Source organism: Orbicella faveolata, unplaced genomic scaffold, assembly GCF_042242905.1.
Source record: "Orbicella faveolata isolate gen_17 unplaced genomic scaffold, um_ofav_v1 contig_14, whole genome shotgun sequence".
Lineage (NCBI taxonomy): Eukaryota > Metazoa > Cnidaria > Anthozoa > Scleractinia > Merulinidae > Orbicella > Orbicella faveolata.
The window spans coordinates 20,432,980-20,447,500 of NW_028301541.1; the positions used below are offsets into that span (position 1 = coordinate 20,432,980).

Consider the following 14,521-nt stretch of genomic DNA (forward strand, 5'->3'; position numbering starts at 1 on the left):
CATTCCGACGTTCCACCATTCCACTGTTCTACTGTTCCACTGTTCTACTGTTCCACCGTTCCACCGCTTCACCGTTCCATCGTTTCACTCTTTCACTGTTCCACCGTTCCACTGTTCCACTGTTCCACTGTTCCACCGTTCCACTGTACCACCATTCCACTGTACCACCATTCCACCGTTCCACTGTCCCACTGTTCTACCGTTCCATCCTTTCACTGTCCCACTGTTCCACTGTCCCACTGTTGCACCGTTGCACCGTTGCACCGTTGCATCGTTGCACCGTTGCACCGTTGCACCGTTGCACCTTTCCACTGTTCCACTGTTCTACCGTTCCACCGTTCTTCCATTTCACCGTTCCACCTTTCTTTATTTTACCACTCCACAGTTCCTGTTTTGTTTTGGGAGCCAGAAGTTGGCCAGCGGTACTCCGCACGTGGCTAAATCCAACATGGCGGCCGCAGTTGCTGGAAGTCAACTGTTTTGTCCATTTCGGGCTCTTGGATTTGTGGCAAACCACGTTCCCTTGACCTTACAAACACAAGGAACAGAGACCCTTGTTACTACTGCTGTCGGATTGGCCTTTCATGTCTATAATGTAGGTCAATTTTCTGTCGTTTCTTAACTCAGCTTTACTCCACGTGAAAGTTTGTAGATCGCCTGGGTAGATCGCCTTTCTTGTTGGGTCTTGGTGAGATTTGTTACTTTTATTACTTTGCAGTGTGCCAAGCTAAACCTGCTCTTTGTTGGTAAGTTAGATGTGGTCTTGAGAATAAGGAAAATTCTTGTGCCATCAGAATGCTTGCATCTAAACTTCACCTACATGTGGTGTTGTGTTATTAGTAGATGACGTTTACTTTTCTGTACTTTCACAGGATTGCTGAAATCTGGTGAAATAACATGTTTATTATCGCATGGAGACTTGGTGATCACAGGTTCTGGAAATCAAATTATTTCCTGGAAAAGAGGAAAACAGGTTTGTTTCGAAAATTACATAAATTTGGTACTATTTTTTATTTATACATAAAACAATAGTGTGTACGATCGTTGTAATCAAATTAAAGCTATTGAGCCGTACTTTGTGTGGTACTGTGTATTATGCAGTGTAAGGAGGTTCTACATCTCAAGATTGTGAATAAAAATTGCATGTAGGCAGTATGTTTATTTAATTCTGACTGGTTTTCATTGTGTAGTTTTGTAAGGAACTCCCACCCTCTGGAATAATTAAGTTTCTCACGTTTCTTTAAATGTTTTAATTTGGTCATACCAACCCCCACCACCACTCCCAGGAGATTCCAATCCCTTCTGTAGGGGTAGTATGGATATTTTCTGGAGCAGCCCAAAATTTAGATTTTCTTTCCTAATACCAGCAGTGTATTATTTACTGCTTAAGATTATGTGGTTGTGTTTTTCTTGAGATATATGTATGTTATTTTTGTTAGGTGGCTGTATTTGAGGGACACAAGAGTAACATCCACTTTATTTTTTCATTTGGTTCACATTTAATTTCTGTTGATGAAGAAAGCACAGTCAGAGTGTGGATTGTTGAAACAACAGGTACAAAGTATATTGTGTCTACAGGAAACAGTGGCACCCTTATATGATAAACCCCTTCAAAACAAAGTCTAGGATATAAGGAAAGACAACCTTCAGTCTGGTGAAAGTTTCAAATAGGAAGAAAGGTCAGAACCCCAGTAAGGTTTACATGTATGGCACGATGTTTCCTTATTGTAAATGGCAATACCAAGTGAATGCTAATTAATTCAGTAGTTGTGTAGCTATAGTAACAAGGTAGTGCAAATAAAGTCATATGTGTTACATGGACACTGTATTGATCAAAATTAAATTTTAATTTGCAGAATTATACCTTGAGATGGAGTTTAATTCCCAAAACTTTTACGTCACATGTTTGATGCACCCCAGTACGTATCTGAATAAGATCTTACTGTGTAGTCGACAAAGCCAGATGCAACTTTGGAATATCAAAACAAAGTAGGTTTACAGTTGCCTACTTCTTAGGCCTCTATTATTTTTGTCGCAGTCAATGCATTTTGGGCAATGTGCTATGAGAGGAAAGGAAGCTTTCACCAGCTGTTCACCTCTGTTATGTCACCAAAATCTATTGACTGTGAAGGGCTGGAGGAAACCAGACAGGTACTAGGCAAGGTCCACACTTTTTCCTGACAGATGTGTCAATAATTTAATCACCTTCTTATGCCATTAACCAAGTCATAGAAAGATTTCGTTGCCATGACATTTTGCGGGTGCTTTAAATAAAAGAGAGTATTAGGATTTCAGAAATGTGGTTGATGGCCGGATTAATGGGGTTTCCTTATAAAAAAAGGGATGCATGTTTCACCAGGGTGATAATAATTGGCTGTGATGATGAGGTGACCATATTCATGAGTTGACTGTAAGGTGTGGTTTCACTGTACTGATATAAACAGAAAATAGATATTGTGTGACCCTGTTGCATCATAATTATGTAAAAGGAATATAGAGTCTGTCAATAAGTGAAGCTGGCTGACTGGTATTACACCAACACTTAACTCCAGTTTCTGTAACATGCAGAGACTAGAAACAGTATTGCATCTTCTCTTGTATGTATTAATAATTTTTCCTTTTTTGTGAGAAATAATTATTTTGTGTAAAGATTGGATTTCTGTATTTTGTCGTCATTGTGTACATGTATTTTCATCAATATGTTACATCAGTGTTTGTCATTATTTAGTTTGCATCAATGTTAATTTATGTCTTATCCAGCAAACTCATTTACACATTTTCTGGATGGTCAGAGTCCATAATATCAGTCGAACAAGTAAGTATAATAATATTGCGTTTTGCTTCTTAAGATAACATTTGGTTTTTTCCTTTCATTTTCAAATTTATATCAAGAATAAAACCAAGGAAAAGGATCAAGTAATACATCAGATGATGTAGGGACTTGCTTTTAATTAAAAGATATCTCAGTAATAGTGCCTCTGGAAAATATTCATGACAAAAATAGAATTTATAAAGCAACCATGTCACAAATATTTGTGACTGAATTGGTTTACAGATTTACAATGAAATTGATACCATTTAGATATTTCTTGTATCACCAGGCTCCCGCAGTGGATGTAGTAGGTGTGGGCTTGCAGAGTGGCAAGATCATCCTCCATAACCTCAAGTTTGATGAAGTTGTTATGAGTTTTCATCAAGATTGGGGCCCAGTCACTGCTCTGACGTTCAGAACAGGTATTATTGCTACAACAAAGGTTGAAGTTAATGTCTGTTTTGAAAAATCAAATTGATTGATCAGGAGTGACCTGCCAGATCCTACCTCTGATTTCTATAGCATGGCATGACCATGCATGTAATGGCTAACCCCCCCTGATTTGATTGCCAGTCCATCTTAAGTCACCCAGATTAAGTGGTCCAGGTCGCCCAGGCTGGCATCATTGTAGCTGTTGTGTTTTTTGGGCAAGGCATTTCATTCTTGCAGTGCCTCTCTCCACTCAGGTCTATAAATGAGTTCTGGGGAATTAATTGCTTGAGATAACCCTGCAATGGATCAGCATTGGTGGAGTGGAATCTCTTCTACATGTAGTTTACATAAACCAATGATAATATTTTTGCCTTTACTAAGGCTTGCAAAGAGGGTGCCACAGGGAAGTCAAAATGGAATATCTAGTCACTTAAAAGCAAATTCCATACTATATTTTTTTCCTTTAATTTAATTTTATTTTGTGTTATGCTTTGCAGATGGTAACCCTTTCATGGCTTCAGCCAGCACAGAAGGCCATATTGCCCTTTGGGACTTGGAAAAACGTCAACTTTCAAGTACCTTGCGTGATGCTCATAAAGGCTCTGTCTGCGGCATGAAATTTCTTTCTTCTCAACCCCTCTTGGTCACCAACGGCCCTGATAACTCTTTAAAGGTAAAATTGCTCCTCGTTATAAATCTGGTTGGCTTATATAATCCATTTGTTCATTATATTTATGAATCACTAATTTTAAAACTCAAGGATATACAGTCTAACTCAGCTTATGAGTGGCCTGCTAAATATACCTGAATATCTTGATATTATGGTTGTTGAGAAGAGGGGGAATTTTCCTCCCTTGTCCCTTAGATCCTTACAGGAGTAGGTCGCGGGGGGGGGGGGGGGGGGTGGAGGGAGAGTGCTTGTCCTCCCTGGCCCATCCCCTATTTTCGCTTGCCCCAACAGTGATTGATGTACAATTTCTACCTCACATCCCTCATACCCCTAGTAACAAAATTACCAATGAAAGAAATGTCTTCTAAATTATGTATACAAAATCTCCCCACTTGTTCTAAATAAGAAATGCGTGGATTCTGAGGTCATATAGCAAGGGGGCTTGACATGCATGTTTCCTTGGCAACATACTTCTGCTTAATGTTTCTTATTTAATATTAGGTGTGGATATTTGACCAGCCTGATGGGAGTGGCCGGCTCTTGAGGTCACGCTCAAGTCACAGTGCCCCACCCACTAAAGTGCGCTTCTATGGCAGCCGTGGAGTTGACATTCTTAGTGCAGGTATATTGCAGTTATCCCGTAGTAAGATGTAGAATAGATGCATGGAAGTTAATACGATTAAGAGAAAGATGAAGAAGTCTGTTCAAAAGAAAGTTAGTATGTTCATCATATTAGTAATCTTTATGAAGTCAAGTTGGTGATTTTATTACAAAGAGTTGAAAATTGAGACTTAGGCCTAAGGCAAACGTTGATTCCAAGTCATGTCGAATAAATTAAAAATAGGTGCGACAAAGAGTCGACTTAATTCCAGCGTGGTAGCAAACGTCGAACCTGCGTCGATCCTATTTCACAAGTTGCACTTCATTAAAACATGGGAATAAGCATGTGTCCCTGTCCTATTCACTCGATGTGCGACTAGTTACTGCTAGGACTTGCTAGCGAAATGCCAAAAATCTTCTCTTCAGACAACGGTAGACCCATCGCAGCTCTCTTTAGGTCCCTGTCATAACAACACTACTAACAAACACAGTTACACGACTTACACTACTAACAAATGCAGTGACGACAAGGGGCAAAGAAAAAAAGAAGAGAAATAGATAGTTATCATTACAGCTTGAGGTTGTACTATAAAAACATAAAAAACAGACCAAAGGCATGTGGTAAATTAAAGGTAAAATGAGTTATTTTTGTACAGCGCGTGCTCGTCAGGGGGGAAAATAGCGTTTGGCAGATGGAGGAGTATGTATTTTTGTGACGTTTGCCCAGTCCATCACATTTGAATCAATTATTTTGTAATTTGCATGATTTATAAATTGAGTTCAGCACGTGTTTAGAGCGGCATTTGCTGAAACGCCGAACCACTGTCGCATTATCCGACTTGGCGAGTCGAACCTATGCTAGAGTTTAACCAATTGAGTCGAATTTAATTGCAGCAAATGTCACATCATTCATGCGCCTATTTCAAAATTAATAGGTTCGACGAATTAAATTCAACTAAGATTTGACGTTTGCCCTAGGCCTTATAGTTACAGACAGGAATGAGAGACTTTTTCGATTTGTGAGATTTGCCCTCTGGAAAAAGAGAAACTTTTATGGAATTTACCGGCCTTTAGGCTTGTAATATAATTTAAAATGTATGCTGATCATGTTCCTGGGAATCAGCTTTTGTCTTTAAATTGACCTTTTTGTAATATACTCATGAAATATTCTTTTAAGTTGTTCAAGGTCTAAGAGTATCTGGTTTAAAAAAGTATGTAAACTTCATATAAAGGTTACCTATTTTGGGGGATATGAGCTGAATTCTCATCCCAACAGGACACATCCACTAATAGGAGGTTTGACTGTACTGGTATTTTAAGGGACACAACAAGCATAAATATTTAACGTCAATAATGTGCATTGTTTACAAGGTTTGGACAGGAGTTTGAGGTTTATATCCACTATCAAAGATGCACGAAGCTGTGAATTATCTCAAGGTAAATTATGTATTCAACATTTTGCACATAGTAACAAATCACCTCTGTTTCATGTTGACTAAAAAGTGTTTTCTAACTTGATGTGTCTGCATATCCTTTTTAGGTTCACTGACAAAGAAATCCAAGAATCGAGGAGTGCAGATGGAGGAGTTGAAGTTAGCACCGATTGTTGACTTTGCTTTTGGTACGTAAATATAGGTTATTGAGTGTGAGGTCAAGATGGCTGGATATTGGCCAAGTTCTTTTTGCATGTTTATGGATCAAGATGGAGTCGACAGAACAAGGCCAATATCCAGTCATCTTTACTGAACAAGCTTGGTCAATAAAGGATTTAGTATATGGAAAAAGAACACTTTTCTTGTCGGACCCAGCCAGTAATCCTGAGTGGGCAAGATGGTGCTAGCCAATCACATTGCCCACTTATGGAGCTAGGCAAATTATAAAGGTTGAAAATGTACAGAAGTCTACACTTGGCCCACTTGTACCATGTGAGCTTATCCCAGTTGCCATAGCATTAATTGCTACCCATCCTGGATAGATGCTGCAACAGTCTATCCCAGATTCCTTTTCCTTCCCCTATCATTTTGTCAAGTTGCACTAACAGCTTCCAGTATCCGTCCATTCCCCTGGGTGGAAACAGGCACAATGTACAGTACACACTGTCTTGCCAAAAAAAAAAAAATTATAAGTACACAACACAGTGACTCCAACCAGGCCTATACTATCCTGCGCTTTTCAATTAAAAGGAGCACGTACCCTAAGTGGTACCATTTTCACAATTATTGTGAAAATTTGAAACATAACACCCAATAGACCTTTTTACACACTCAGGTGATTATCTGTTGTGTTTTTTGTTTTGTTTTGTTTTGTTGTGTTGTGTTTTATTCTGTTGTGTTGTCATGTGCTGTGGTTTGTGGTGTTGTATTGTATAGATACAAAGAAATTGCTGTGTAAATCACAACAACAATTACAAAAAAATGTGCCTTGAAACATGTGCAGTTAAAATCACTGTCAGTGCCTTACATGTACATACCCCCAGATCTTGAAAGAGTATTGATTCTGCTGTATTGTAGAGGAAGCTCGTCAAAGTGCATGGGACAACATAGTGACTTGTCACCGAGGAGATAAGCAAGCAAGGACGTGGAGCTTTCAAAGAAAGTGCATTGGTACACATCACCTGGAGTCACGTGCAGCTGACAACAAGGCTGGACCTGTTATGGTGCGTATGCTTCCTGTTTTCCTATCTGGAAATGACAAAATGACCAGATTAAGCCAGTTTGAACTTCTATGAGAAGCTCATAGTCAGTGACATGTACGTGTAGCTTAAGAATTGCAGTTGTTTTGTCCAATGGTGATTCACCCAGACAGAATAGTGAATGAACTAATGCATGGTTAATTGATGAATAGAAAAAGGAAATGAATAAATAATAATTTCATTGTGCCCACAATTTGATCTTTTTCACTTGGTATGCTGAAAGAACAAAAAATAATCAAAACTTCAGTCAGCTCAAACCCTGAAATGTTTTCAGGGCAAAACGACTGCTTCAAGTTGTAAGGAAAAAAGCAATTGAATTAAGATGAATACCCACACCATGTAAATTCTCACAATGTGTATCAGCAGACTACAGCCATGAGTTCCTGTGGTAACTTTGCCATTACTGGGGATGCCCATGGTCACGTGGACATGTTTAACATTCAGTCAGGGATTCACAGGGGATGTCTGGGGACTCCAAAAGGTTGGTTGCTCTTACAAAAGCTTTGCTCGCCCCCCTGGCCCCCCTCACCCTCTTTGCCCCCTCGCCCCCCTGGTCCCCATGCGTTTCAAAACAAGGATTTCATGTTACATACCTTTACGAGGAAAATAAAAGTATCAAGGTACAAACATTGGTATAAAAAGTAAAATTGTCATGTTTGCTATTTCAGTGTGTTATTAAATTTAAAATGAGCGACAATCAATGTAAAACTCCACAGAAAAATTCAAGATCTGTCTTGACAAACGGTAATTAACAGAAGGAAATTATGCATATGGAACATACACACTGCCAAGATTATGTCTTCTCAAGGTTTCTGTCCGTTCATATTCTGCAAGGGGAAAATCTCTTGCTGACTACCAAGGACAATACAAATCAGGAGTGAACGACAGGGGCTAGGACCTGTGCTATCAATACTGCGTTATTTTTTTTATTTTTTAATTTAAGGACGGTGCCTACTTTTGATAGTGTGCACACATTCTGCGCATCACACAAGGCATGGTTTAAGTGCCACGTGTGTGCTAGGGTTGACAGTGACGGAATCAACTATGCTACCAAGTGCGAGAAATGCAATTGTTTTACTTACTGGAGAGGTGACAGGAAAAAATGTAACGGGCACCGTAAAAGTTTTCTAAAAAGATTAATAACTTTCCAAAACGCATGGTTACACCTAAATTTTATGTTATGATATGGAAGTGATAAGCCTATTCAACACGTGATTAGTTTCTTTTCTGGTTGTGAGCAAAAGGTTTTTACACTGTATTTTAGCTGACCCCAAGGAAGGCTGTCAGAGATGCTAAAAGCGCTGTTGCAATGATTTTGTTATTAAAAACATATCAAAAATGGTTTTTATGTTACCATTCACCATGCAGTTTTAAGATCTTTATAAAATTTGTTTGCTTTTCTGCATGTAAAGGCAAATTCTAAGGAAATCTGTTAAGAAATATCCTTTTCTTCTTTTTTTTCAGAATCAAGGCTAATTATCTCGAAAAAATGCGTAGCTACCCCCAGTTTTCTTTGTGGATTCCAATAGCCCTTGCAAAGATCTACTTTTTCTGGGTGGTCCTAACCTGGCACAAAAACCATTGTATTTAGTAGGCACTGTCCTTAAATGCTACAAACACATTACAACACATATTACAGTATCTAAATTAACGTTGTAGTACTGAGACTACATAAAGAAGTGTTACTAAACTAATCAATTGACCGAGCAAAAACATTTAATTGTTACAAGGTGTTTCGCTGGATATGAAAAAAAAAACAGATAAATAACTTGGATTTTGCCACCCTCACCACCCTCTCTGCCCTCTCCACCCTCTCCATTCTTGCCACCCTCTCCATTCTCGGCACCCTTGAGACCCTCTCCACCTGCACCATGTTTGCCATGTTTTCCATCCTCGCTACCCTCCTTACCTAATGTATTATCGGTTTTAATCCACTCATTCAAATCTTTCCTTCATTTTGATTTCAGCTCACAATGGTCATGTGAGAGGCGTGGCTATTGACAGCCTCAATCAACAAGTCATTACTGCCAGTGCTGACTGCAGTCTAAAGGTACGTCTCCTCAATGATCGGTGCTAAGAAAAAAACTGAAGGAAGAAGAAATGATATAAATTTGTTAAAATGGCATAGCAAACTATTTAAAACTGTAAATGTTAATTTTTTAATGAAGATCATGGAATTTTGACGGTACAAATGTAGGTCAAAATCTTTTTGGGTTTAAGCATTTAGGTTTTTTTCCATGTTCTTTTGGAAAACAGATCCTTTTAATTTTCTTTAGCTGCACTCAATTTTTCAGCCTATTTCAACCTCTTTGAAAACTGGGTTAAGCTCAAATCAGAACTGGTCACTCAAATTCCCGTGGGAAATTTCAGGCAACTATTTATATCTTTAGCTTTTAGAAAATGCAAAAAGGACTGTAATATGCGTGAGGTTATTATTAAAAACTGAAATTGCTGGATTTCCTATCGAATTTCGTCTTTATATTGGCGAATTTTAACCGCATTTCTCGCTTTTGTTGTCTTTACTGTACTGCGTAGAAACATATTACCTAATTCGCTTCATGTTTTCTTGTTTTCAGTTCTGGAACTTTAAAACTCGAAAACTCCTTCAGATGTTAACATTTGAAGTACCCATTACCCAGATTTTATTACACAGAGACAGGTAAAACTTGTACTACAAGACAGCAATTTACTTATATGGGGCCACGCACTTTATTTCCACCCTTTTTACCCTGAGAAGCTCAACTATAGCACAAAAACCTCCCATTGTTGTTGTCTCGCTCTCCTGGGAATAAACTGAGCCCCCGGTTCCCCCTTGTCGAAGTTGCTCAGCAACATGCGGTATTCTCCTTGCGTAATGTTGGCGTAACTGTCTGCGGAGTACTCTTGCTGTGTTTTAATTGGAGAACGGGAAATGGGAAACCCTTAAAGTGCTCCAATGACATTTTGCCATAAATAGAACCTTTGGTTTGGCTTCAGAATCTTTTAGATGCCGCCATTTACTTGATTAAGCGCCGCCGCCGCGAGAAATTATAAGATTTGCCCAAGACATAAACACGTTTAGCCAATGAGAAACAGGCATTATTCAAGAAATTTTTCCAGAAATAAATGGGTAAACTTAAAGGTGTTGTTAGCTTGCAAGGAAGGATGAAAATTGAAATAAGTGCTTTGGGACCTCAGCAGAGGAAATACCGTATCGTCTGTTTAAATCATCTAAAATGTATGTTTTTATTTCTATTTTTCACGCAGTTCGTTACTGGCAGTTTCTTTAGACGATTTCGAAATACAAATTGTTGATATAGATATGAGGCGTATTGTTAGGATATTCCGTGGACACACGAACAGAATTACTGACATGGTGAGTGGAGATAGTAAAGGTACATAGTACACCCGTGTAATGAATCAGTAATGAATAATTAATTATTGGACGAGCTTGGGCAAAATATTGAGATTTGTCAGCAGATCAATTATTTGCATAAGTTGAAGGCTGCGACAAATAATTGATCTGCGAGACACTGACAAATCACGATATTTTGCGATAACCGAGTTCGATAATTGTTTTATCATTCGATCATTAAGTTTGTATCCATATTTAAATCACTCTCTCACAGTTCAGGGAAGCAATCTGCCATTTTCACACAAAAGCGTAATTAAATTAATCTCGCATGAACAGAACATTATTTGCAGCAAAAAACATTTAGAGCAGAGCATTATTTGTAGGCAGTTATTTGCAGGTCATGTGGTGGGCTCACGGCTAAAGAAAAGGAAGAAAAAATGCATCAAATGATAATGTACAGTAAATATCCGAAGCAGATTAATAAAACTGGCTTATTTCAGCGCTGTTTTACCCCTAAGGTCCTCAAAGTTTCAATCCCTTTTTGATGCAAAACTCAAAATTTGCATCCCTATCTGCGGTACAGCCTTATTAATGATTTTACACTGATCGTGAAACTGCGGTAAACTTTTTTCCTGGCCTTTGACCCAGTTTCGTCAATAAGTGTCAAAGCCTTAGCGAGGCCAAGGGCGAGAGTGAGTCTCACCTCTCCCCAGCTCTCTATCTTTATTAAGTTCAGCTTGTCCACACAAAGGTTTAGCCCTACAAACTCATTCCACATTGTTACTCACATACATTCACAGTTTAGCAGTCTGAAGCAAAATTGTAGATCTCTAGTAGTGATCTGTTTTGAAATTGTTGGTAACTCCATTTTCTTATTCAGGCTTTTAGCCCAGACTCCCGTTGGTTAATCACGGCGTCGATGGATGCGAGTGTGAGGACCTGGAATCTACCAGCTGCTAGGTAAGGAACTGACTATGTTATAGATTTATGCTAGTAGGTGATGCTCATCTAGACGATCTCAAGTGGAAGTGAAATGATTGTTTTGTTTAAAAGTTGTACAGCTCCTCCTTAAGAATTCAACTTTTCACTTTGGCCCGAAGAAGAGCTCAGTCAATTAAATAGGAGAGCATGTCAGGGCGATTTCCACTTGACCAAAAATTCCACTTTGAATGTTCGGAAATTTTCAGTAGCGAATGAAGAAGGAGTTCTGCAATTCTTTTGTTGAACAAATGTGGCTACAATTAATAATGACTTTTATAATAACTTGATATTGAAGTCAAGATGGCTTCAAAACATCGATGTAATTTTTCAGTCAATCTTTGTCGTAAAAAAATCCCCTTAATACTACCAACTTGTTAATATGGCCAGGGATCACCTGTGTGCGTTTGAGTCAGGTGTCCCATAAAGACTACGCTTATCTCCTGTGTGTTGTGTTCTTGGGCAAGACACTTTACTCTCACAGAGCCTTTCGCCACCCAGGTAAATAAATGGGTATGGTGGAAAAGCCCTTCTTTTTGCACCATCTTATGGCGATGTTTTTTTGTCCAGACTTATAGACTGCTTCTTATTGGGGTCACCTGTAACCAGTTTGGCCATGTCGCCAATAGCAGACTTCCTTGTCACCACGCATGTAGATGATCTTGGCGTGTATTTATGGTAAGTAATATGCCGTTTAATTCTGTTAGTAAGCACCTCCCTGAAAATAGGCCCCCTTGAAAAATCTTAAGCTTGATTTCGACTCGATATTTATGCTGCTGTATTCATGGCTGACCTGCCCAAACATTTCTAGAAACTGGGCAGCAATATCTCCTTGAGAAAATCCTCACCAATGTGTTTATCTTATTACATGTCAGGTCCAATAAAACACTGTATGATGACGTATCGTTGATTCCTCTTCCTGTGGACTATCAGCCATCTGTTCAACAACTCCCTGGTACAGGGACTGGGCTTGACAAAGGTAAGATGAGGGGACAGATTGTGCATGTAACATGAAAGACGTTTAAGATCAACACTAGCTCTGAGAATTTCTTGTAAAATTGTTCTGGAAAAACCTCACGATTTTGATAACTTTTGAACAGAGCTCAGTCACGGTATTTTGAGTTATTTTGGCCATGTACAAAATTACCTTTAAATTGGAGAAAACCGAAAATAATAGTTCACTAAGATAGAAAACTACCAAAGAGATAATAATAAACCATAAAGGAACAAAGATGGTTGATGATGGAGAAGATTAACCCGGATTACAAACAACGAACTTGACAAATTTAGGCTAAACTTTTCAAGACGCACAAACCTGTAGGAAATAAATCGCCAATCGCTAATCATCTAAAGGTTTCAGTTGAACTGAGCAAAAACCTTCTAGAAATTGAAGAAATAACTTATTAATTGAATAATAGCTTATCCGGGGGAAATGCATGTAAATAAATTTTCCACATTCTGTAGAATTTGGTGACGAAAAGGAATCAGCGACCACAGGTGGAGAGGATAAAACCCCTGCTGCTGTCAACACGGCAAGTTATAAGAGCCCTGATCAACTATCAGATGAGCTGGTGACATTGTCTCTTTTGCCTCAATCAAGATGGCGACATCTTACCAGCTTAGAACTCATAAAGGTAACTTGATTTCGCAGCCATTGTTGTTACCCACCCTCCCCTCCCATGCAGAACTAAGGTGCCTCTTGTTAGCAAATTTAAACTTCCACTAGAACATCAGAAAGAGATGTTTTAGGATTTTCCCTGTTTTAGGCAAGTGGTCCAGTTATTTGTGATGCTGTTTCTGTGCTGTCGGCTTAAAAGAGCACCACCCAATTTTTGCCAATAAGTACTGAATAGGGAACAATTTAGAGCAGTTTTCAATTGACTAGCAAAACTAGTTTGTCAAGCTCTGCAATTGGGTTCAGAAAACATGTGCAACGTGGCTGACCAATCAGAGCTTTCATGCGGTTTTCGCAACCAATGGCGACTCAGCTCACGCTCATTTTTCCCGCGCTTGACGCTGGTTGCCTGCTTTGTGCTTCACTTTGTGATTGGTTCATTGCATTATAGTAGCTACTTGTCCTGTGATTGGCCAGATTCGATAACTTTAGTTTTGGATTTATGAGAGACGTTGGAAAACCGCCGCTGGTGACCAGGATAACCTTGACTTCTTTTTCAGAAAAGAAACAAGCCAAAAGAGCCGCCCAAAGCACCAAAAGCTGCGCCGTTTTTTCTACCCACCACACAAGAACTAGTTCCTAAATTTCTTCAAACTGATGAAGATCAACCAGATGACACGGTGAGTTATCCCAGCCAGGCAAAGTTATATTACTCTCTGGTATTTGGTTTTCATTGCAACCAAGCAACAAATGCGTTTTTGTCATCTCCCTGTCAAACACGAGTAAAGATAATGTTGTATCTGTGGGTAACAAAGAAAGAGATAGCGGGCAACATGAATCATGGTCCACCAAGACGTGACATTTGGTGTTCTGGAGGGCCCTTGCAGAGAGACCCTTTTCAAGATGCACATATGGGCTGAATATTATTGCATTGTGTCTTAACATACATGTATGGAAGACTCGGTTGGTAACTGTTTAGCGCCGGCTTTGGACTCCTGATCGAGTGCTCTGGGTTCAAGTCCAGGCCAGGTTATGATATTGTGTTATTGAGAGAGAAAACTTTCTCTTTGCTTACCTTACTGTGCTTTCACAGGAGGTCAAGTCCAAGATACTGAACATGACTCAGCTTCAACCGGACTCGGAATTTCAAAAGCTTTTAAAGGATTGTACGAGCGCTGAAAATTGTAAGTAGTTGACCATTGCGATGGAACAAGAATTTGCTTTACAAGTGAATATATGAAAGATCATATCTTCACAAACGATACGAAGACATGATTGATCATTGCAGCTATATACGCAACTTAAGACCTGTAAGACCAAGGGGAAATAAAGCTTGTTGTTGTTGTTAAGCAGTTGAAAAAAAGCAGCTGTGAAATGAAAAAAAAAAT

General features: G+C 39.0%; 1 protein-coding gene across 1 annotated transcript in view; it reads left to right on the top strand.

Moving 5' to 3' along the window:
- Window positions 1-414: 414 nt before the first annotated feature.
- Window positions 415-14,521, top strand: part of LOC110049563 (WD repeat-containing protein 36-like) — a 15,524-nt gene continuing 1,417 nt past the window's right edge. The window contains exons 1-22 of the mRNA XM_089286979.1: window positions 415-595; window positions 719-746; window positions 873-973; window positions 1,440-1,554; window positions 1,857-1,989; window positions 2,761-2,815; window positions 3,102-3,234; window positions 3,742-3,917; window positions 4,416-4,536; window positions 5,886-5,951; window positions 6,055-6,135; window positions 7,025-7,170; window positions 7,573-7,687; window positions 9,174-9,256; window positions 9,783-9,865; window positions 10,453-10,561; window positions 11,421-11,500; window positions 12,089-12,196; window positions 12,394-12,497; window positions 12,983-13,152; window positions 13,694-13,813; window positions 14,227-14,317. Of these exons, the coding sequence (XP_089143105.1) occupies window positions 449-595; window positions 719-746; window positions 873-973; window positions 1,440-1,554; window positions 1,857-1,989; window positions 2,761-2,815; window positions 3,102-3,234; window positions 3,742-3,917; window positions 4,416-4,536; window positions 5,886-5,951; window positions 6,055-6,135; window positions 7,025-7,170; window positions 7,573-7,687; window positions 9,174-9,256; window positions 9,783-9,865; window positions 10,453-10,561; window positions 11,421-11,500; window positions 12,089-12,196; window positions 12,394-12,497; window positions 12,983-13,152; window positions 13,694-13,813; window positions 14,227-14,317 (2,365 nt within the window). The 5' untranslated portion in view covers window positions 415-448. The remainder of the gene's footprint in view (window positions 596-718; window positions 747-872; window positions 974-1,439; window positions 1,555-1,856; window positions 1,990-2,760; window positions 2,816-3,101; window positions 3,235-3,741; window positions 3,918-4,415; window positions 4,537-5,885; window positions 5,952-6,054; window positions 6,136-7,024; window positions 7,171-7,572; window positions 7,688-9,173; window positions 9,257-9,782; window positions 9,866-10,452; window positions 10,562-11,420; window positions 11,501-12,088; window positions 12,197-12,393; window positions 12,498-12,982; window positions 13,153-13,693; window positions 13,814-14,226; window positions 14,318-14,521) is intronic.